Raw genomic sequence first — 24,578 nt, forward strand, 5'->3', positions numbered from 1 at the left:
TGTTGGATAAACTGGAATCCCTTTGACATCAGACTTCAGCTCCCACTGCCCGCTCTCCCCACCCCATCCAGTTCGGATATTATTCACTGAACACAGACCCAAAGCACAACCAGTGCATTCCGAGACACCTTGTAAAGCCAGATCGGCGAGAATGACTAAGCAGACCACCCCCCCTACTACAAGCCAATTCATCCCCGCCGCCCCCCTCAATGCTACAGACCTTCCCTGACCTACGCCCCATGACTTGCATCACCTAAAAAAAGGACTTGCGTTAATGTAGCGTCTTTCACGACCTCAGGAAAGCCAATGAAGTACAGTACTTTCTTTTTGAGGCATAGTCACTGATTTTGCCAGCCCTGGGAAGGCGGGTATGGAGGTGGGACTGCTGGGAAAATGGCAGAATTTGGGGGCGGGTACCCAACCCGCCTCCGTGCCATCTTGCCAGGAGGCGGGTAGCCGTCCCGCGCCGAGTCCTGTCTCCTTGGAGGCAGGAAGGAAATTACAGCCACTTATCTGCCTGTTAACAGGCTGAAAATAGATTAACCCCATTTTGCCCTCACAAGTGCAGGCTTCCCGAAAGCTACGTACCCCGCCAGGGTTACCGAGGCGAGCAGTGGGTCTGCAGGGGTCGGTGGGGCCCAAAAGTGTGGTGTGAAGGTGAGTGATGGGTGCAAGTGTGGAGAGGTGAGTATCTGAGGTAAGTGTAAAGTGCAGGCTTCAATCGGTGGGTATGCGGAGAGTCTTGCACCTCCGCGGTAGAGATGACAGATGGCCATTGCATTCTCCAATGCAACAACCATCACATTTCTGCAAAAGAAAGATGTTTGATGAGGTCTTGAATTCAAGAACTCATCAAACTACAGAGAATGTCAGTGTTTCACAGCTTCATAGAGCTGTCAAACAATGACAATTCATCTGTCAAAAATTTTTGACAGATGAAACATCATACGTTGATGTGCTCTGTAGCCGGCTTTCCCTTAATTGGCCTGCTAAGCCCGCTGGGCGAGCTTAACAAGGTCAATCAGGAGAAAATAGCATGGGTTGGCCAGAAGTTGATGGAGGCGGGACTGAAACCCAACAAGTGGGAGTCCCGCCTCCAAAAGCTCCCCATTGACAAAATCCAGCCCTCAGTCTCGTACTTTTACGACCCACATGAGCCGCAGGTGTAACTGGCTTCTGACTCATCCTCCCTCCTAGCATTTCATTTCAGACAGTCAGTTTTGTTGGAAATGGACATTATAAAAATTGGGTGACTTTTCTTTCTCCAAGCTCAAACTTGCCTCAAATGACTGGACAAGCTATTTTGCTCCCTGAGTTATCTAACAACAGTAATTGTTGACAACTGTTTACTGTGTTGCCGTAGAAACTATACATCCACATTGCCACTTATACTACACTTCCATTCGTGTACAGACAGCAATCCTTTTGAGCCTGACCACCACAACTCAAAGAAATTTGAAATTATAAAGACCACAGCGTGTTACTCAAGTTGGAGTAGGATTTCCTCTCATTGCTATGTTGTCAATATCTTTGTTGAAGATTTCCTTTGTTCAGTATTTCCATGTCAAGTGATGGCACGCACTAAGAGAACATGTTTACAATTTCAATGGAAATACCCAACAGGGAAAACCTACATCAGTGTGTTTATGATGTTGCTACACACAGCACCCGGAAAGGATCTACTCCCACTGACTTTTATCCACAGTGATTTGTCACACACAGACTAATAACTTGCTATGTGCAGTGAATTATTATACACAGACTTACAATAGTCGGGACAAATCCAAGCTGGCGAATTACCGCCCCATCAGCTTACACGCAATCATCAGCAAAGTGATGGAAGGTGTCGTCGACAGTGCTACCAAGCAGCACTTAGTCATCAATAACTTGTTCACCAATGCTCAGTTTGGGTTCCGCCAGGACCACTTGACTCCAGACCTCATTACAGCCTTGCTCTAAACATGGACAAAAGAGCTAAATTCCAGAGGTGAGGTGAGAGTGACTACCCTTGACATCAAGGCAACATTTGACCGAGTGTGGCATCAAGGAGCCCTAGTAAAACTAAAGTCAATGGGAATTGGGGGGGAAACTCTCCACTGGCTGGAGTCATACCTAGCACAAAGGAAGGTGGTTGTGGTGGTTGGAGGTCAATCATCTCAGCCCCAGGGCATTACTGCAGGAGTTCCTCAGGGCAGTGTCCTAGGCCCAACCATCTTCAGCTACTCCATCAATGACCTTCCCTCCATCATAAGGTCAGAAGTGGTGATGTTTGCTGATGACTGCACAGTGTTCAGTTCCATTCGCAACTCCTCAGATAATGAAGCAGTCCATACCCGCATGCAACAAGACCTGGACAACATCCAGGCTTGGGCTGCTAAGTAGCAAGTAGCATTCACACCACACAGTGCCAGGCAATGACCTTCTCCAATAAAAGAGAGTCTAACCATCGCCCCTTGACATTCAATGGCATTGCCACCATCGAATTCCCCCACCATCAATATCTTGGGGGGTCACGACTGACCTGAAACTTAACTGGACCAGCCACATAAATACTGTGGCAACAAGAGCAGGTCAGAGGCTGGGTATTCTGCAGCGAGTGTCTCATCTCCCGACTCCCCAAAGCCTTCCCACCATCTACAAGGCCCAAGTCAGGAGTGTGATGGAATATTCTCCACTTGCCTGGATGAGTGCAGGACCAACAACACTCAAGAAGCTCAACACCATACAGGACAAAGCAGCCCGCTCGATTGGCATCCCATCCACCACCTTAAACATTCACTCCCTCCATCACCAGTGCACCGTGGCAGCAGTGTGTACCATCTACAAGATGCACTGCAGCAACTCGCCAAAGCTTCTTCGGCAGCACCTCCCAAACTTATGACCTCTACCAATTAAGGATCAGGGCAGCAGGTGCATGGGAACACCATCACCTCCAAGTCACACACCATCCTGACTTGGAAATACACTGCCCTTCCTTCATCGTCGCTGGGTCAAAATCCTGGAACTCCCTACCTAACAGCACTGTGGGAGTACCTTCACCACACGGACTGCAGCGGTTCAAGAAGGCGGCTCATCACCACCTTCTCAAGGGCAATTAGGGATGGGCAATAAATACTGGCCTTGCCAGCGACGCTCACATCCCGTGAATCATAGAATCATAGAAATTTACAGCACGGAAGGAGGCCATTGCGGCCCATCGTGTCCGCGCCGGCCGACAAAGAGCTATCCAGCCTAATCCCACTTTCCCGCTCTTGGTCCATAGCCATGTAGGTTACGGCACTTCAAGTGCACATCCAAGCACTTTTTTTAAAATGGTGAGAGTTTCTGCTTCTACCACCCTTTCAGGCAGTGAGTTCCAGACCCCAACCACCCTCTGGGTGAAGAAATTTCCCCTCAACTCCCCTCTAAACCTCCTACCAATTACTTTAAATCTATGCCCCCATTGTTGGCCCCTCTGCTAAGGGAAATAGGTCCTTCCTATCCACTCTGTCTAGGCCCCTCAATATTTTATACATCTCAATAAGGTCTCGCCTCAGCCTCCTCTGTTCCAAAGAAAACAAACCCAGCCTATTCAATCTTTCCTTATAGCTAAAATTCTCCAGTCCAGGTAACATCCTCGTAAATCTCCTCTGTACCCTTTCTAGTGCAATCATATCTTTCCTGTAATGTGGTGACCAGAACTGCACGCAGTACTCTAGCTGTGGCCTAAGTAGTGTTTTATACAGTTGAAGCATAACCTCCCTGCTCTTGTATTCTATGCCTCAGCTAATAAAGGCAAGCATTCCATATGCCTTCTTAACCACCTTATCTACCTGGCCTGCTACCTTCAGGGATCTGTGGACCTGCACTGCAAGGTCCCTTTGTTCCTCAACACTTCTCAGTGTCCTACCATTTAATGTGCATTCCCTTTCCTTGTTAGCCCTCCCCAAACGCATTACCTCACACTTCTCCGGATTGAATTCCATTTGCCACTGTTCTGAATAAATTTTAAATTAAAAATCCACCTTTATCTGTGTATCTACACACCGAGGTCTCTCTGCTCCTCTACTTCATTTAAAATCTTACCATTTAAGGTGTGTTTCCTATTCTTACTTCCAAAATGTATTGTTTCACATTTTTCCATGTTTTGAACTGTGTCCATTTTATGTCTTTCTGCAATCTTTCATAATTTGTCATATCCCCTAATTTGATGCCATCAGCAAATTCCAGTACTGTTCCCTCAATCCCTAAGTCCAAGACATTTATATATATATTGTAGATAAAAGTGGCCTCAATGCAATACCCTATGGAACACATCTCACATCTTCCCAGTCAGAGAAACTTCCTGTTGCCCCCACATTTTGCTTTCTGCCTTATAACCATCTCTCTATCCCTGTGAGCACATTCCCTTTAGTTTCAGATGTCGCTATCTTTGCCATAGGTCTCTATGCTTTTTTGAAAATCCACATAAACTACATCCACCGTATTTCCGTAATCTAACCGTTCTGTTATTTCTTCCAAGAATTCAATATGTTGACCAAGTATGTCTTGCTATTCAGAGATTTGTATTGAATGGCCTTGAATGTTTAACTAACATTTAGCAATTTCACCCTGTATTATAAACTCCAGTAGTTAACCAACAATGGATGCGAGACTGACTGGCCTATAATTTCCTGGTTTATCCTTGTCTCTTTTTTTTCTAAAAAAGGGCAGTCACTTTTGCTACCCTCCAGTTCTCTGGCACAATTTGCCTTTCCACAGAATTTTGGAAAATTATAGTCAGAGCCTCAGCTATTTCTTTCCTAACTCTCCTCAGGATCCTCGGATGTAAACCATCACATCCAATTGACTTGTCTACCTTAAGTTTTGAGTAACTGCTTTCGTATCATTTCTCTTCGAATTGCAACCTTTGCTAACTGTTCCACACCCACCTCTGCTGGTTCTGCAACCACAGTACTGGCCTCCTCTGTGAAAACGAAGACAAATTATTTACCATTTCTGCCATTCCCTCACACACCACTCCAAGCTTGGTACAGTACCTTGATCACTCAGCAGCCCTTCCCCTAGTGTGCCTATTAGTCATCAATACACTTCCTTTTTGCCTTACTGGAATATACTTAATTTATACTCTTTCTGTCTCCTGTTTAAATATTTCCTGTTAAATACAGTTCTGTTTGCCAATTTTTCATTCCCTTTAATCTAGGCAAGGTCCCTTTTTATCTTGGTATAATTTGCTTTTTCCAGTCAAATACACATGCCTTTCACTTTTCTTGTTCCTTACTATTCTTACATTCAGCGTAATTATATTGTGGTCACTGTTTCCCAAATTTTCCCCTAACTTAACATGGCCTACTTTCTCCATTTCATTACACAGAAACAGGACAAATGGTGCTTCCTTCCTTGTTGGAGTAGCAACATATTGCCTGAGAAAACAGTCCTGAACACGCTGTAAAAAGCCTTTCTTCTCTTTCGCAAACATTTCCCTCGTTTATTTTTGGATAATTAAAATCTCCTACAATTATAAATCAACTATTAATACATGCCCCTTCCTGTTCTTCCTTCCTTATCCCTCCTGAAAGTTTTACATCTCGGTATATTTCGTTGCCAATCCTGACTTGGCTACAGTCACATTTCAGCTATTGGTTTATGTCATGAATGTCTATTTTAATCAATGATGTTGTTTTCCCAATTTTAGACTTGGCAGTGCAGTCAGTAACTATATCATATGCAGGAGTGAATTGTCTAACTCTGGGAACAGTCGTTACATGCGAAGCGCATGTGCTGAAACCCGGCACTTGCGATTTGTCAAGAATCCTCCGCATCTGCAGGAGAAGGGCCTCTGCGGTTGGAGAGTTGCACAACCTCCGCCCGCTGAATGCCTGTCAAATTCTTACGCCTGGTAAAAGCAAGTATAAGGCCTGATTTTACCAGCATAAGGGTTTTAAAAAACAGAAAAATAACATTTGATCACTCATTTATATATTAAAAAATACTCTTCAAAAAGTTAAGTTTATTTTTAGCCCTGTAAAAACATTAAAAAATAATTTCAAAAAATTAAATTTTTGTTTAAAATATTTAATTAAATGGCATTTTAATTAATTTTAAATATGTAATTTAAAAACAAATTTATTCAATGTGTTGGTGTTTTTTTTAGGTGATTCCCCATTCATACTTTTTATGGTTCCGTACGTACAGAACTGTCAAAAGTATGAATGGGGATTCTCTTCTTCCATTGGTTGGGCCAATCCACGTGATCCCAGGAGCGCCTTTGAACCGCCTGCGCCCCTGGGATACGTGGGGGCTCTGCCCGCACGGACCCGGTGAGGCCCAGGATCGCAAGCCGCCATTCCTCCCGGGCCACCAGGTACTTTCGTAGACATTTTGCAGGTCGGAGGCGTCCGCCCGCGGGAAGCCTCCGATCGCAAATGTTGGCCCATTATGAGAGAACAAGGATAGGAGAAAGGCAACTAGATTTCCTGTGTTAGGTTAACTGTTCTATATGCAAGATTAAAGCTGGATGGCATGGTACATTCGAACACCAACACTTAGTGCCACACAGCATTGGGAATGTAGACTTGATCTCCTATTCTATTGAACTGCCAATCTCAGTCACATCAGTGTAATGAAGGAAGAGACAATCACTGAAGCTCTAGGCTTTACAATGATATTACAATGGTCAAATCTCAGTACCATGCACAAGTATGCTTTCATTGTATGTAATTTCCATTGAATTATTTTCTATATGATTTGGTAAATGCGCATCAAACCATAAAAGTGTGTTTAGTCACAGTGTGTGAACACATTGAGGTTTTAATATGCTGCCCATTCCTGTGGCACACAGATCACAAAGTTTGCCAACACAAGCAAAGAGAATTAGGTTTTGCTCCGCGGGTGCAGGAAGAAGCTTCAGGACGTTGTTAGTGAATCTTTTCTATGGTGCTGCAATTGGAGGCGGCTTTCTGTGCCTACAGACCTCACACTGTTCGGTACTGATCAGGTTAGCATGAAGCCCAGGTTCCATTCTCAGTTTGTGGTGATTTAGCTGATTTCATCAAGTTGATTTCACCTGCTATGGTGACCCAATAGTGGGTGAGGTCACAACTTAATTGTCCTTCAGGCTTAAAGTCATAACCCTTTTGGGGTTTTTTTTTGTAAGTGTGATTGGTAAAGATTACAGGCATTCTGGCCTTGTATCAAATGAATGCCATTGTTGTATTTTTTCAAGTGGGAGACGGAAATGCGTGCAAAACATACCATTTTTTATAATAGCAAATTTCCTGTGGCACTGCTCATAGAGCAGGCACTGTTTTATAAGGTCAAGAAATATTAAACCACGTAATATGTTCCTTTAAAGCTACAAAGTATACTTGTTGTTAAGTAAACACTGGGTAAGTCGATACAGAGCCCAGTTAAAAGGCTGAAGACTTCCTGACTCCAATATTTTGTGTTCCTGGAGAGTTGCTTTTTGTTTCTTTATACTTTTGTTTTGAAATGCGACATAGAATGTTGTTTTTGTTAGGCGAGGGTATTAAGGATTATGGAACCAAGGTGGGTAGATGGAGTTAAGATACAGATCAGCCCAGGATCTAACTGAATGGCGAAACAGGCTCGAGGGGCTGAATGGCCTCCTCCTGTGCCTATGTTCCTCACAGAAAGAAATGTGCACTAGACGTACTGTTTTCATAGTAGTTGGTAGCTAAAGTCTATATAAAGCCTACATTGTTTATTCACTGCTATTATAAGACCACTTTAAATCCACTGCAGCTTCTCCGCATTTTCCCCCATGAAATGGCAAGAAATTTCAAGCTAGCACCTCCCCACCTTTTGCGGCAATAGTTTCAGCATCCTGTCTGGGTTTTTTTTTTTAACCTGCACTGCCTTCGTGAACAGTTACTCAATTTGTTGAATGTTCATGCTGCAAAGTGGGTGGAAGAAAGATTGACAGAAATATGCAGCAGAACATCAGAACCAACCAAACCATCATTACTGTGTGTGGTGGCGCCCTCCTTGCATATTGCAAATTACTTCCTCTACTTGACAAAGGTGGCTTAAGAAATCCACTGCAACAGTTTGCAGTTGCAAAGTTGCGAGGATGTTTAAACATATGAATAGCCCATTTACCCAGTAATTTAGCCCACGTTACAATCCATGTGACCATTCAGCTCCACTGTTTTAACTCCAGCTAAATGGATAATGCTGAAGGTTGATTTGCGAAACAATTGAGTCATAAATAGCCTTATAGCTTCATAAATTCTTTGGACATTGGTCTCACGTTCACCTTATCTCAGAAAAGCAATAACGGTGAGCTCACCTAATGGTTAAGCTGGTTATGGCAGTGAGTAGCTAAGCTGGATATAGAGTGGGATAAACATTGGTTCAGTCCAAGGTTTCCGAGTCAGCAGATTCAGACAGCAAGAAGCAGGGGAAGGGTTTGCAGGGTCTTATCTGTGGGTTAGAGAGGGAGAAGTCATCCAGCTCTCCCACTCCTGTTTTCTATCTGGGGTCATTGCTGGAAATGTGCCTGTGAACTTACGAACAGGAGGAGGCCATTCAGCCCCTCGAGCCGGTTCTGCCATTCAGTGAGATCATGGGCTGATCTGTATCTTAACTCCATCCACCTGCCTTGGCTCCATATCCCTGAATACCCTTGCGCAGACATTTGGGTTAACTATGTTGTGCCCTCGCCCCACATTGGATGAATAACCCGCCAACACACTCTGTCTAGGTTTGTGCATGAGGAATGGCAATTTGGCTGTGATAACAGAGCTGTGGAACTATATCCCAGAAAGGAGTTAATACCTTCAGAAGAAGGGGGAGGGGCACAGACAGGGAAGGAAGTTGATAGAAAGATAAAAAACATTAACCGCTAACTTTTTGATTGATTTGCAGCAATGATTAATTAATCCACATCTTCATTTAATCTTATCAAGGTAGGGTGAGATGGTATGGAATTTAATCTTTAATGACCGTGGGCAGAGTTTGAGATCCAAAGTAGGATTTGATCCTAGCCAAGATAATTCCCACTGCAGGGACTGAACGCAGTTTTCTACACGGAATTCACTTTTATCTCAAGGAGCATTTGATCTTATCAGAGTACATCTCAAAGAGGAAGGAGTCTCGGCATTGGGACCCCGAAAACCCAAACAACATACCTGGTTCCTGCTAGCAGGAGAATCTTTGCATTCTCAAGGCCTTTAGTCAACAGCTCTTTGACAACTTCTTGTATTATCAGTGCTCCCATGAAAGCGTATTCACCTTCAACAAACAATAGGCAGAGGACAGTGAGTGCACACAACACTGGGATAGGCTCGTACAGTAAAATCCTACGTTTTAGTTTGTCTCCTCTCCCTCTCCTGAAGGCACTGACTAATGCAGGGTACCAAAGACCAAAGTGGCTATTCTTCCTACTTGACCCCTCACGGTGAGCGCTGGTGGCTATTTGGTCTCGAGAGACATCAAAGCCAAATCCAATTATGTCCTGACACAACATTCACACACATAGACTTTCCAATAGGGAACATTGGATAGCAATCGGGAGCAGGAAGCATGGGACTATATCCAGTGGAGCAGAACAGGCTAAAAGAGCTTTAATGTAGATTGTTGACAAAGTTTGAAGGGTTTTGATAGAGTGAATAGGGGAAAGACTATATAACACTGTCACCAAGAAAGTGAGAAGAGAGATTAGGAAAAATGTATTTACGCCGAGAGTTGTTGCTTTGCCACAGGGAGTTGTGGAGACAGAGACTATTACATCTTTAAAGGGAAAAGTGGATAAATATTTGAAGCAGAGGAAGATTATAGGGGCTATGTGGAGAGAGCAGGGCAGTGGGATTAGTTTTGAATTGCTCTAGCAAAGAGTTGGCACAGATATGATGGGGCTTTTTATGTGGGTGATGCCGGCAAGGGCAGCGTTTGCTGCCCATCCTTAGTTGCCCTGAGAAGGTGATGATAACTGGGTGACTTGCTAGACCACTTCAGAGGGCAGTTAAGAGTCAACCATGTTGGCATGGGACTGGAGTGAAATATAGGCCAGGTCAGGTAAGGACAGCAGGTTTCTTTTCTGAAATGACATTAGTGAACCAGTTAGGTTTTTATGACGATCCGACAGCTTCATGGTCACTTTTACTGAGACCAGCTTTTTAAAATTTAAATGGTTGAATAGAAACATAGAAGATAGGAGCAGGAGTAGGCCATTCAGCCCCTCGAGCCTGTTCCGCCATTTAATGAGATCATGGCTGATCGTCCAAATTCAGTACCCTGTCCCTGCTTTCTCCCTTTATCCCTTGATCACTTTAGCCTCAAGAAATATATCCAACTCCTTCTTGAATATATTTAATGAATTGGCCTCAACTGCCCTCTGTGGTAGAGAATTCCACAGGTTCACCACTCTCTGGGTGAAGAAATTCCTCCTCATCTCAGTCCTAAATGGCTTACCCCTTATCCTTAGACTGTGACCCCTGGTTCTGGACTCCCTGGCCATCAGGAACATCCTTCCTGCATCTAGTCTGTCTAGTCCTGTTAGAATTTTATAAGTTTCAATGAGATCCCCTCTCATTCTTCTAAACTCCAGTGAATATAAGCCTAAGAATGGTCTACTTCAGTGCTGTAAACTTCTTTGGTTCTACGGGCTCAGTTTACGGAACCTCCAATACCTTCACCAAAATGGCCATTCTTCATGTGTGACCCTTCGCAATGACCGCTGGCAGGCTATTTCACCTTGGAAGACAACACAGTCAAGTCTGATTCTGCCCCAACGCAACATCCACACACACACACACACAGGCTTTCTGATAGCGGTCACTGGACAGCAATCAGGAGTCGGAGCCTTAGCTCAAGGACACTATGGTTCAACAGTAATGCCCTTACCACTGCCCTGGCCATGACCAGCTAACTGAACTCGGATCAATGATCAAACCCGAGACCTTCCAAATGTGTGTGGCCCCAGTACTCATTAATCCATTTGGGTAACTCCAGTTAAGTTCTACAGGGATGAATTCTGCTTAAAACAACATGAGGAGGCAAATGAAAGCTTACTTTTCTCAGATTTCTGGGATGCTCCACTCCAAACATCACTTGAGCAATAAGGTATGAAACTGAAATGGAAAACAGAAGTGCATTTAATAGATGTGCTTGATAAAATGATTCAAGTGGAAATAATATTTTCAGTGTAACATAGGTGTCATAAATCTCATCCTCATAAAGAAACTACTCATGAAATAACACTAGACGGCCAGCTGGTGGCGCCGTCCAAGGAGTATAAATACTCAGGCGTGGGCCCAGCTTCCCCAGGGACATTTTGTAAGACAGGAGCTAGTGAAGTACAACTAGACCTCCATGTTCTGAAACAAGTTGATTAAAGCCTTGCTTTATACTCAAACCAAGTGTGTAGTGAGTTTTATTACGTCACTAGGATTACAGGTTGCTTATGAGTGGGAATAGATGTAGATCACACACTCATGCCTATGATTCCCCCACAGAGCCAGTCCCAGATTTCAGCAAAATGACTGCGGGGGAGGTGGTGGAACTGAGAAACAGACCTCTGGCCCTTCACTGCAGGGAGAGAAGGAAGATCGAGAGGACCATTCACCCTGCCACTTGCTCTCCTGAACCTCTTAATGTCTCAAAAGCAGGACTGACTCGAGGTCAGGGAGCAGGTCACCACTGCCTTCTGTCCTGGTGCAGAGGATTGAAAGACAGAGGCAGAAAAATAACCTGCAAATGATGCATGAGATTTTATATCTCCCGCCCTGTACTTCTGCTATTTATATATATATTGTGCGGCTTTCAGATAACACAGGAATTGTTGGAATGATTACATGGCATACTTTGGTGTGTTTTCTACCTTTTTGCAGATAGCTCTGCTTATATAACCACTACAGGGAGAACTAAATATAATTTAATCCCAGCATAAGAAGTCATAACATCGGCATAGTCTCAATGAGAATGCAAGCAAATTTATAACAAGTTCCCATTTGGTTCCCAAGATGGGAATGCTGTAGTCAACAACAACAACAACTTGTATTTATATAGCACCTTTAACTAGTAAAACGTCCCAAGGCGCTGCACAGGAGTATTATAAGACAAACATTTTGACACCGAGCCACCTAAGGAGAAATTAGGGCAGGTGACCAACAGCTTAGACAGAAGTAGGTTTTAAGGAGCATTTTAAAGGAGGAAAGAGAGGTAGAGAGGCGGAGAGGTTTAGGCAGGGAATTCCAGAGCTTAGGGCCCAGGCAACAGAAGGCACGGCCACCAATGATTGAGCGATTATAATCAACGATGCTCAAGAGAACAGAATTAGAAGAGCGCAGATATCTCGGAGGGTTGTGGGGCTGGAGGAGATTACAGAGATGGGGGCGAGGCCATGGCGGGATTTGAAAACAAGCATGAGAATTTTGAAATCGAGGCGTTGCTTAACCAGGAGCCAATGTAAGTCAGCGAGCACAGGGGTGATGGGCGAACGGAACTTGGTGCGAGTTAGGACACAGGCAGCCGAGTTTTGGATGACCTCAAGTTTATGTAGGGTAGAATGTGGGAGGCCAGCCAGGAGTGCATTGGAATAGTCAAGTCTAGAGGTAACAAGGGCATGGAGGAGGGCTTCAGCAGCGGATGAGCTAAGACAAGGGCGGAGATGGACGATATTACGGAGGTGGAAATAGGCGGTCTTTGTTATGCTGCGGATATGTCAGTCCTGGTATATGCAATGTGGTTCTAAGCAACAGTTTTTTTTCTCAGGTCTATTGTGTTTAACAGGGTTATGTTGTTCATTATTTTTCCTAATTTTCCTACCTTGCTCCCCTCTTCACCCAAAAGATGCCAATTCCTGCTGGGGTATGACAACAGCCCTCTAGCACCTCACCCCAAATGAGCGTTCTTCTTGTGTGTCTAACCAGTGAGTGTTGGCAGGCTAGCTGACTGTGAGGGGCATCACAGGTGAGCCCCATCTTATCCTCACCCGTTGTTCACACGAGAAGCGCTGATCAGCAATCAGGAGCAGGAATCCCCAGCTCATTCTTTCCCTCCTGATCCAAGTGGCTAAGGCCAATTGTAATGCCTTCATCCCTGCCCCAGCTATGATCAACTGACCCAGCATAGAAGTGTAATTGAAGCCAGGACCCTCTTGCTTTGTATTATTCAGTACCAAACCAGACACTGCATTTTCCCAGTGAGCCATCGAGTGAGTTCGTTTTTGTTTTATACTGTTGTGCTTAATATTCACACAGTGCAACTTTTCTATTTTCTATTTTTGGTTCAGCAGTGGCTCAGTGGGTAGCACCCGTGCCTCTGGGTCTTGAGCACAAAAATCTAGGCTGACGCTCTAGTGCAGTGCTGAGGGAGCGCTGCACTGTCGGAGGTGCCGTCTTTCGGATGAGATGTTAAACCGAGGCCCCATCTGCTCTCTCAGGTGAATGTAAAAGATCCCATGGCACTATTCCGAAGAAGAGCAGGGGAGTTCTCCCCCAGCGTCCTGGGCCAATATTTATCCCTCAACCAACATCACTAAAAACAGATTATCTGGTCATTATCACATTGCTGTTTGTGGGAGCTTGCTTTGCGCAAATTGGCTGCCTTGTTTCCTACATTACAACAGTGACTACACTTCAAAAAAATACTTCATTGGCTGTAAAGCGCTTTGGGACAGCCAGTGGTCGTGAAAGGCGCTATATAAATGCAAGTCTTTCTGTCTTGATTCAATGAGTTGACCAAAACTTACACTATATTAGCGTTCCACCAGTAAGGGTTTTCTTCTGGCTGAGGGGAAAGGATTCCAGTTCCTGTTAAAATAAAAGCCCCAGAAAGGTCAGGTCCACATGCTTAATGTGAATTTGTCAACACACCACATTTCATTGCTATTTGGTGGAACATTTTGATGGAAACCAGTGTTCAGACGTGTCAGAAGTATAAAGAAACTATGGTCAGTCCTGGTGCCTGCTGGTTGTGCGTATCAGGAAATTCCAACCACGGATTTCAGCGTTTGGAAAGTCAAGGCTGGGGGGTGCAGGATTTCTCAGTACAGGCTCTTAGCTTGTAGTATGAGTTGTCGAATGTTGGGCACATTCTAGCTAAATGATGGTACATTTAGTTACAAATGATTGGCACATCTGCAAGTGTCTTTTTCCACAAGAATCATTTTTTGTAGTGTCTCTCAGTGCGGTTGCCAATTAATGCCAATCTGCAATAAATTGTAGGTAGTTTTCAGTTGTGGACCCCACCTATTGGAAACTAGGTTGACTGATTCTAGGATACTGTGGAAAGCTCATTGGCAAAGTAGCTACACAGCCAGAGAGAGCATGGGAGAGGAGAAGGGGGAGAAAGAGTGAATGAAAGTAGTCCTTTATCCCATCCAAGTGCCCAAAGCACGATACAGTCCCTGCATATAACAACAACAAAAACTTGTATTTATATAGTGCCTTTAATGTAGTAAAATGTCCCAAGGCATTTCACAGGAGCGTTAGCAATATATATATACATAGAAACATAGAAGATAGGAGCAGGAGTAGGCCATTCGGCCCCTCGAGCCTGCTCTGCCATTCAATGAGATCATGGTTGATCATCCAAATTCAGTACCCTGTCCCTGCTTTCTCCCCATATCCCTTGATCCCTTTAGCCTTAAGAAATATATCCAACTCCTTCTTGAATATATTTAATGAATTGGCCTCCACTGCCTTCTGTGGTAGAGAATTCCACAGGTTCACCACTCTCTGGGTGAAGAAATTCCTCCTCATCTCTGTCCTAAATGGCTTACCCCTTATCCTTAGACTGTGACCCCTGGTTCTGGACTCCCTGGCCATTGGGAACATCCTTCCTGCATCTAGTCTGTCTAGTCCTGTTAGAATTTTATAAGTTTCAATGAGATCCCCTCTCATTCTTCTAAACTCCAGCGAGTATAAGCCCAATCGACCCAATCTCTCCTCATACATCATTCCTGCCATCCCAGGTATCAGTCTGGTGAATCTTCGCTGCACTCCCTCCATGGCAAGAACATCCATATGATTATATGATTATGGGCATTTTTTAAAGGGGTACGGTATGAGTGCAATGACTTATTCTATTAGGTGACCGACCAACTGCTGGTGCCTTGTCCAATAATAAATAGTTCTGACATTTCCACAGGTTTTTGGTAATTCACTGAATAACCATACCACAGGTCTAATGGATCTCGAAAAGATTATTTTAATGCTTTATTTTGCTTCAGTGTTTTCCCTCTATTGTCTAAACTAATGGCGCTGTGTCCGAGCCGCCATTGCCGACACTGACCTGTTTTACTGTGAGGCCAGTTGGTGGAGCTCATTAACCGGCGCATGGTGTCATATCGAGTGTCACAGCTCTCTTTGCTGAAACAATACCAGCCCCCTGGAAGAACAAAAAAACAACAAACGGCAAAATTAATATGCAAGACCAGGACAAGCAGTGCGACACGACTAATGCGTTAGAATCCCTCCGAGTTGCAACAAGTCCTTCAACGTCAAAAACCAGAGAAAAGACAGAGTTAACATTTGGGTGCAAACTCCTCCTCAGAACCGGGAACTGGAAGATAAGTGAGATCATGGACAAAAAAGTGGGCGGGCGGGGGGGGGGGGGGGCGGGAGTGGTGAGGAAGAGGAGGAAAGAATGGCTTGAATGTCCAAACAGGGTTTTTAGGAAAGCTGGTGGATTAAGTGTGGTGATCAACTCTATGAGGCAACAGGGTATTAGTGTGGATAAGTCGACGTTGAAAAGACACAGGAAGGAAAAATGGGGCAAAATGAAAAAGAACTGCAAATACATGAAAGCTGGAAGAAACATAGAAAATTATGGAAACACACAGCAGGCCTGTCCGATCAACACCCTGGGCGCAGAACCCCAGCCAACCCACAGACAGTGAGCAAGCCCCAATACATCCCCAGTTCTCGTGACTAAGAGGTCGAAAGGTGCTCAGCCAATGTTCATTTGTGTTTTTATTGCATTTTTTTTCTTTTCCTGGTACATTATCAGATTAATTTGAAATCCTCTTCTTTAAAATGGCACACAAGATTAATACAATAAATGGAACATACTGAAGTCAACGGTGATGCAGTGTCACTGTGTCACCAATTATAGGCTCCCCTGGCACCTTTTACAAAACCAGCCCAAAATGAATAAACTTATAGGAGGCGGTACTGCGGGAAAATGGCAGAATTTGGGGGCGGGTGCCCAACCCGCCCCAAACCCGCCTCCATGCCATCTTGCCAGGAGGCAGGTAGCCGACCCGCGCCGGGTCCCGCCTCCTCGAGTCGGGAAGGAGATTAATGCCAATTAACTGCCTGTTAACAGGTAGTTAACAGGCAGTTTTTTGGCTAATCCCTATTTTGAGCCCTGAAGTGTGGGCTTCCCGATGGCTCCGAACCTCGCCAGGGTCAGCGAGGCAGGCCGTCGGTCTGCAGGGGTTGGAGGGGTCGAGATGTCCGGTGTGCAGGTGAGTAATGAGTGCATGTGTGCAGAGGTAAATGTGTGAGGTGTGTGTAAAGTGTTTTAATAAGTTTTACTTACCTTTACTTCTTCCTGCAGGTTTCCTCCCTTCAGTTCTCGGGAGTCCCTCAGCTCACCGGCACAGAAAGCAGAATGGCCGCTGAACTGTCAAAAGCTGCAGCTTTCTGGTCAGGAAGGCTTTCTAATTGAGTCTTGAGTAAAGACACAACTTAGAAGACAGATTGTCAGTGTCTGACAGCTTCACAGAGCAGTCAAACGATGACATTTCATCTGTCAAAAGCTCTTGACAGATGAAATGTCACTCGCTGACGTCACCGGTAACCAGGTGTCCCTTAATTGGCCTGCTGAGCCCGCTGGGTGGGCTTAACAAGGTCAATCAAGGGTAAATAGTGTGGGTTGGCCACAAGTCGATGGAGGCGGGACTAAAAGTGATAGAATGGAAGGTAGGGAGAGATTAAATGACCAAAGGGATGATGGTGCAAAGCAAAAGGGGTGGTAATGGGACAAGTTAAAGAAACAAAAGATGGGTCCAGAGGAGGTGTAAATGAGAATAGCAGAATCATCAACAGCTGCCGTCTGAAAAGATGGGGTCATGACTTATCACAGACCTTCCCTTTTGTTCTCTCCTCCCCTCCCCCCTTTCCCTGCCCCTGTACTTGCTTAAAAACCTGTTACATCTCTCACATTTTCCAGTTCTGATGAAAGGTCATCGACCTGAAACGTTAACTCTCTTTCTCTCTCCACGGATGCTGTCTGACCCGCTGAGTGTTTACAGCATTTTTCAGATATACAGTGTCCTCTGATACACTATGTATGGTAATTGCTCCTTTCTATTACAGAAACCAGCAATATTGGCACTAGGATTTTTGGGGAGGGAGGGGGGATGTGGGTAACACGAGCAAGGCAATAATTATTGCCCATCGCTAGTTACCCTGAGGGTATTAAGAGTCAACTACATAATGTGGGGACTGGAGTCACATGTAAACCAGACCAGGTAGGGGCTGTGGGTTCCCTTCCTGAAAGGACATTAGTGAACCAGTTGAGTGTTTACAACAATCCAGCAGCATTCATGGTCATTTTTATGATGCTAGGTCAGAAATTACCAAATTTATTGCATTCCATTTCACAACTGGACTGCCTTACCTATGTATTTATTTAACATATTGGTACGAATACACAATATGAAAACTTTTGCGTAACCCAATTTGCTTTGCCATTATGCCAATGCACTTTTTAATGCTCTTAAATTTATCATCTCAAATTGTTTCCACCACTACCACCAACAGTGACTGACACAGGGAGGTGGTAAGTTTTAACTGTGGTCTTTGCTGAAATGATTGATGTTGCAGTGGAGTCACTACAGTCGGCCTAAGCATCCCCTTGCTAGGTAGGGGCAGATTGGACGTGGTCCCCACAGAATTATAAATTCACAAGATAGAAACCTAGGAAGAAGGTTGCTGGGTCCAACTTAGCTTGTTCCATCCATCCAAAAGGACCCTACTGTCACTCTGCCCAACCACCCACCCAACTGGTTCCCAAATGAGTGGAGGGGCTTATTCCTCCATGAATTGCCCTCTGCCATTCAGTGCCCAGGGTACCACACCAAGAATGGCCAAGCTGTTACAGGGCCTGTTCCCTATGGAATCATTCCCCAGAATAAATCACCACCATCCGGAAGGATAACTGGAGAAAACTGGGATGAGGAAAATTGATTGAAAAAAGAAACTAGTCAATCTATAACAACAACAACTTGCATTTATATAGCACCTTCAACATAGTAAATGTCCCAAGGTGCTTCACAGGAGTGGAATCAGAAAAAATTCGACACCAAGCCACATGAGGAGATATTAGGACAGGTGACCAAAAGCTTGGTCAAAGGGGTAGGTTTTAAGGAGCGTCTTAAAGGAGGAGAGAGAGGTAGCAAGGCAGAGAGGTTTAGGGAGGGAATTCCAGAGCTTAGGGCCCAGGCAGCTGAAGGCACCTACGCCAATGGTGGAGCGACTAAAATCAGGGATGCGCAAAAGGCCAGAATTGGAGGAGCGCAGAGATCTCGGAGGGTTGTTGGGCTGGAGGAGATTACAGAGAGGGGCAAGGCCATGGAGGGCTTTGAAAACAAGGATGAGAATTTTAAAATTGAGGACCACTGTAGATCAGGGAGCACAGGGGTGATGGGTGAACGGGACTTGGTGTGAGTTAGGACATAAATGAAAGGAAATGGCCACCGATTTAATGGCTGAGATGCTAGCAGAAATGAATGTCCATTACCTGACAGATCCGCCCTGTAGATACATCAGGTCCTGTACAGTTCACCAATGAATTGTGCACCTCTCACTAAAACGTTAGATGGACGTTTTTAAAAAAAACATTATTTTGATCATATCAAATTGTTGTCAAAATATTGTGTGTTTTCAAATTACACTTTCCTTCTTGCTGTCCAAAATAAAATTTGCAACCATCGTTAGGGTTTTAGAAATGTAAATCCGGGTTGGATCTGATGCAGATGATAAAAGTGCGACTGGGAGCAGGTGACATGACACAGAAAGTAAGGAGGAATCCCTTTGTGGACCCGGGGTGGCCTGATTCAGTACCAGTGCCAGTGTTGAGTATATTCAAGGTGGAGATCGATAGGGGGAATCAAGGGATATGGGGATCCGGCGGGAAAGTGGATTGGAGGTGGAAGGTGAGCCCTGATCTTATTGACTGGCGGAGCAGGCTGGATAGGGCCGTATGGCCGACTCCAGCTCCTAATTCTTATGTTTAATGTTAAAAGGGCAACCAGCAGCAAAAATACTGCAGGTGCTGGAAATCCGAAATAGGAAAAAAAACACAGAAAGCACTGGGGAGATATTCGGCAGGGTTGGGCTGCATCCGTCCGGAAAGCACCAGGAATGGTTTTATGATAGCAAAATACTGCGGATGCTGGAAATCCGAAATAACAACAGAAAACGCTGGAAAAACTCAGCAGGCCAGGCAACATCCGTGGAGAGAGAAATAGAGTCAACGTTTGGGGTCGAAACCCTTCGTCAGAACTGAGAAAAAAAGGCAGGAAATGAAACAGATTAAAAGGCCAGTTTGGGGGCTGGGAAATGGGGGAGAACAAAAGGGAAGTGAAGAGACATTAAGAGGTATTCAAGACCAGACGAGATGGTAATAGGACAAGTAAAGAGAGGAATGGTTTTCTACCTGAAAGGTCTGGTGTTTTCTGGACCGATGCTGCCTGACCCGCTGAGTATCTCACGCATGTTCTGTGTTAAAGGGGCAACGCGGGGTCTCGGTCACTGCAAACCCTCCAGATCGGTAGCAATTGTTGGATGTTGCGGTGAAACGGAAGCAACGGGTCAACGAAAATGTAAAGTGGGCCATGCAACATTTTTATTTTGAAATACACGCCGAGATAGATGTTGACGGTCCCTGGGCGTTATCCTCTTCTAACAAAGCGCAGAACATTCCAGCAATGATTGGACTTCCAAAAAAAAGCGCCTGATTGGCCGCGGAGCGCTTTGGGACGTCCTGAGGTCGAGACAGGCGCTTTAGAAATGCAAGATCTTTCTTTTTAAAACTCACTCAAACATGAACACTTGACCCATCCTCACGAAATACCCCAAACTCACCTTCTAAAAAGATTAGCCAGCGTCTGCTGCCCTTCGACTCTTTCATGTAGTACCTGTGAGGGCAATGACAAATCGGTTAGCCAATCGATTGTTAATGAAACGAACTTAAAAAAAGGGGAATCTATTTTAAAAAGTATATATGTATACTTGGTGTAAAAGCTAGTTTAAACTCGGAGCTCCCGCCAACAGTTTCTGTGTTCAGTGGCTTCTATAGACCGAAAAAGTCAGATTCCGTTGTTGTCAGATGGGAATCTGGATTTTTACTGATTTGCAAGTTTGGGAGAGCTCATCAGACGAGCGATTTAGTCAGAACCGGCGCCTCGTGTGGAGCCGGTGCCCCCGCCCCCGGCGTAAAGTGAAAAACAACTGCTGTCTGTCTCAGAGAGTCGATTCACCCTTTCCCCAAGTGGAAATTCCTGTTACAAATGCCGCGTTCTCAACACTAATCCACGGTTACAAGGGGATCTGTGGCTGGCTATTTCTGAATCGGGTTGTTCAGGAGACTACCCACCGGGATGTTAAACCTCAGCGGGTGTTATTACCCGAAGCTGGAAAGATTTCGAGGTAACCGGGGCGGAGTGGGGTGGGGGAGGTTGTAACACTGAGAGAAGCCTTTGGTACCGAGACCATCCCTCGCACTCAAGAAAAACAGAAGAAAGTGCATCTTGCAGAATGAAAGTTTGGATTTTACAGGTTGCACGCCTTCGCCCTTAACATTGTTCGATGGGTTGTGAATGGAGATTGAGTGCCGTCTAGCCTGTGGACTTTAATGTATTCACTGTTGCAGTCTCTGGAAAATTAAATTCGCCTTAAAAAAAGTCAGGTAGCGGTGCAGAGAGTATCAGAGAGGTCCCAGCACCAGCACCGGCTCCATATCCACCACACAAGGCTGTCTTTTAATTAACTATTTTCACGTTTAAAATAAACATGACTACATTAATCACAATATCGAAATATCAGCGAATTCCCCCCCCCCCCCTCCCATCCACACTTGTGTCCGGAGAAGGGAACCAGGTTAATGTGGCGTTTCTGATTACTTGTAACTCCAATCGGTGACATTTACATTATTTGAACGATATAAAATACATACATTTACTGGGACTTGAAGTATTGTTTCTGCTGCTAATGGTGATTGGAAGAGAGCTGGATCACTGGGGTTGTGAAAGTGGCAGGAAGATTATTCTGTCTCACAAGGAGGGGAAGGGGAAGCACTTGGAGTTTGTGAAGCGCAGACACCCTGGACAGTGGCGAGGGTGGGTTGAGGTGGTCAGATAGCAGGAGGCAGCACCTTCACACTTCATTCAAAATCCACAACTTCCCAACAAATCTTTAGCTGGTTTTTTTTGGTTGGGGGGGGGGGGAGGAGGGAATAAACCCTCCGGAAAAAAGCTGGATTTTTAAGAAAAGAAATACAGAAATTGCAGGAGATTCACAACAAAGTCGACCAGCATCTGAAAGCTGGGTTGAAATGGCGCCTGGGGATGCTTCGTCAGAATTTTAACAGATTTTATGGGATATCGACCGCCCGTTGTAATATTGGCTGGGTTGTATTTCTCTGGAGGGACAGCGGGTTTAAACCAATCATCTCAAGCGGTCTCATGGCATGGTTAAAGGGGCTTTTTGTTGTTGCTTGTCTTGGTGAGGGTAGCGCCGACTGTCAACACTTGGGCTGCGAGTTTTAACAGTGTTTACAGGCGCCAGTCAGACTGGCATCAAATTCCTTACCCCGCCGGCGTGCCGTCGTTACAGGTAACGGAGGAATTGGTCAGAAAGTGCAGCCTCATGTCATCGTTGAGCTTCTGAGCGGAGCAGGGGTAGAGAGACTGAGCCAAGCTCTTGATCTGAGCCATGAAGTTATCGATGTTTCCCTCGACGGCGGTGAAGTCCAGGGTGAAACTCTCCTCGGTGTCCGCCGCCGCCGCTGCCGCCGCCGGATGATGTTGCTGGCTCCAGCCGGGCGCCTGGCTCCTCTCCCGGGCGGCCGCCCCTTGCGCCCGCCGGTAGTGCGAGTTCTGGCGGCCGGCCCGCCAGCTCTTCCTGCCCTCGGAGGAGCCGCCGAGCTGCAGCAGGACCATGCAGCCGAAGAGCAGCGGGCGCCACAGCCTGGCACTGGGCTGCCAACTCCGGTCAGAACCCATCCTTCTCACCCACCCACCCCCCCTAAAGACAGAACAATCTGCAGAAGCTGCTCCCACTGACTGAGGACAAGTCAGCCTAGCGACACTGAATGTTCTGAGAGAGTGGGGGGGTGGGGGTTAAAATAGGAAATAAAAAATCTAAAGTTAACAAAAATGAGGAATTTAGGGAATTCTTCTGAGGCAGTCCCTCGGATGACTTGAATAACAAAGTGCGGCCCAAATGATTTAATTTGCAAGTCGCGATAAATCTCCCCCAATAATTACTATTTCAAAAGTCCTCTTCTTTAAATCTGCTTAACATTAAAAAAAAAAGTTCGGTGCAATTCCTGAACTAAACCTGTGGGATCTGCTCAGAAGCCTTGTTCAGCCTGGGTGCTGAGCAGGTTTGGGAATGGTCTCTCTGTCTGTCTGTCTGTCTATCTGTCTCTCTCTCTCTGTCTATCTGTCTCTCTCTCCTGCCGCCTACCTCGGCCTCGCTTGTTAAATACTCAACTTCAAGCCCAGTGCATTTAGGTAATTAATATGGGTCGGAAGGTTTCTCTCTCTCCCCCCCGCTTATTTCATTTTCTCTCTGACTCACTGCCAATGAACGCGCTGGTTCTGGGGACTGAAGAAATGGGCGTCTTTTATTTATGCTGTTTGTAGATGCAGATTTTTTTTCGCTCTCTCTCCTTAGGGTGAGGTGCTTCCACGTTGCGTTTGATCTTTTTGGAGAGAGAGGGAAGATTTAAAAAAAAGGAAAGGAAGGGGTGGGGGTGCTTAGTGTGAGCGCGGGCTTCTTTTTCTCGTTCAGACTCCCCCCCCCCCCCCACTCCCCAACAAACATTACAGGAATTGAATATTGCAGGAGAGGGAATCCTTTGATGTCGCCGCCGTGTAACTGCTCCTGAAGATCAGACACGATTGATCCAGCCACGGGTGTTGATGAAGGAGGAAAATGGTTTAGCCAAAATAATTTGAAAAGAAAATCCTACCTGCGATTTAAAAGCCCGTTTCCTGGATATTAAGGATTAATATTTTGCAGCTAAGTGCATTGCATTATACCGGTGTTGCCTGTCAGTGAGGCGGTCTGCACTGAGAACAGTTCGTGCTCTTTGCAAAAAAAATGCTCCATGTATTTGAAATGTGAATCCCGTATTGAAATCTAACCCAGGCTCATTTCTTCTTCCCGATTATTGCGCTTGCAATCAAATTATTTATTCCCTCCCTCCCTCCCCAAACCGAAACAATCTATTACTGGGATCCAAGTGCCGAAGAGCTGCTTTCTGACTCCTTATCATCCTCCTGACCCGCCGGCAGGTTTTATTGGCGAGTGGCCGGAGCTGTCGATGTGTGGGCGGAGGCTGTCCGGAGACGCGGCCACTGAGCGATGCGCCGCCGGTGTTATACTTTGAAATGGATTTTATCGACAGAGAAAAAAAAACCCACAGGCGACTTCTCCACCACTCCTCAAGCCGCCCCAGACTGTCCTGCCCAATGCCTTCAGTCACATCCCCCTATTATTTCCAGCCACGGCTTGTTTACACACACTTTAGACAACAATATCAACAGAATTCAATGTATAATCATTGCTCTTAAATTGTCTGCGCGATTACTAATGCGGCGCGGAAACCTCATTCAAAGGGCGAAGCAAACAGGTTGCCCTTTCTCTGTTTTCAATTAACAATTAAACGTGTCTTTTTTGAAGTGATTGATTCAGATAAGGGATGGGGAGTTGAGATAAGGGTTGTTTATTCAAGAAACAACACGGAAACAAAAACAAGTTAAGTTTAACGAGTTATGTGCTGCCTGGGACTGCAGGGCGGCGAGGCTCCGGAGTTCTCTCCCTTGGGTACAGGATGCAATGGGAGGCGCTGAAAAGCTTGGGAGAGGTCCAGTTGATCAGATGGGACACGGTGTGCAGGAAGAGTCGGTGGAGGGAGAGTAGGTCCAGGGAGAGAGGTGGCGGGAGAGGATGGAGGGAGATGTGCAGGAAGAGTGGCTGGAGGGTGAGAGAGATAAAGGAAAAGACTTGCGTTTCTATAGCGCCTTTCACTACCTCAGCTCGTCCCAAAACGCTTTACAACCAATGACGTTCTTTTGAAGTGTTGTCACTGTTGTAACATAGGAAACAATTTGCGCATAGCAAGCTCCCACACACAGCAATGCGATAATGACCAGATTATCTGTTTTAGTGATGTTGATTGAGGGATAAATATTGGCCCAGGACACCAGAGAAAAACCCCTGCTCTTCATCAAAATAGTGGCATGGGATCTTTTATGTTAACCTGCAAAGGGGCCTTGGTTTAACATCTCATCCGAAAGACAGAGCCTCTGACAGTGCAGCACTCCCTCAGCACTGCCCTGGAGTGTCAGCCTTGATTATTGTGGTCAAGTCTCTGGAGAGGGACTTGAACCCACA

General features: G+C 45.4%; 1 protein-coding gene across 1 annotated transcript in view; it reads right to left on the reverse strand.

Moving 5' to 3' along the window:
- Nucleotides 1–22,975, reverse strand: part of notum1a (notum, palmitoleoyl-protein carboxylesterase a) — a 43,113-nt gene extending 20,138 nt beyond the window's left edge. The window contains exons 1-6 of the mRNA XM_085963841.1: nt 21,765–22,975; nt 20,040–20,092; nt 15,238–15,333; nt 13,694–13,754; nt 11,014–11,072; nt 9,132–9,234 (exon numbers count right to left, since the gene is read on the reverse strand). Coding sequence (XP_085819967.1) covers nt 9,132–9,234; nt 11,014–11,072; nt 13,694–13,754; nt 15,238–15,333; nt 20,040–20,092; nt 21,765–22,177 — 785 coding nt within the window. The 5' untranslated portion in view covers nt 22,178–22,975. The remainder of the gene's footprint in view (nt 1–9,131; nt 9,235–11,013; nt 11,073–13,693; nt 13,755–15,237; nt 15,334–20,039; nt 20,093–21,764) is intronic.
- Nucleotides 22,976–24,578: the final 1,603 nt, after the last annotated feature.

The sequence above is a fragment of the Somniosus microcephalus genome, chromosome 21, assembly GCF_052327205.1.
Source record: "Somniosus microcephalus isolate GS21.2 chromosome 21, FLI_Smic_1.0, whole genome shotgun sequence".
NCBI lineage: Eukaryota > Metazoa > Chordata > Chondrichthyes > Squaliformes > Somniosidae > Somniosus > Somniosus microcephalus.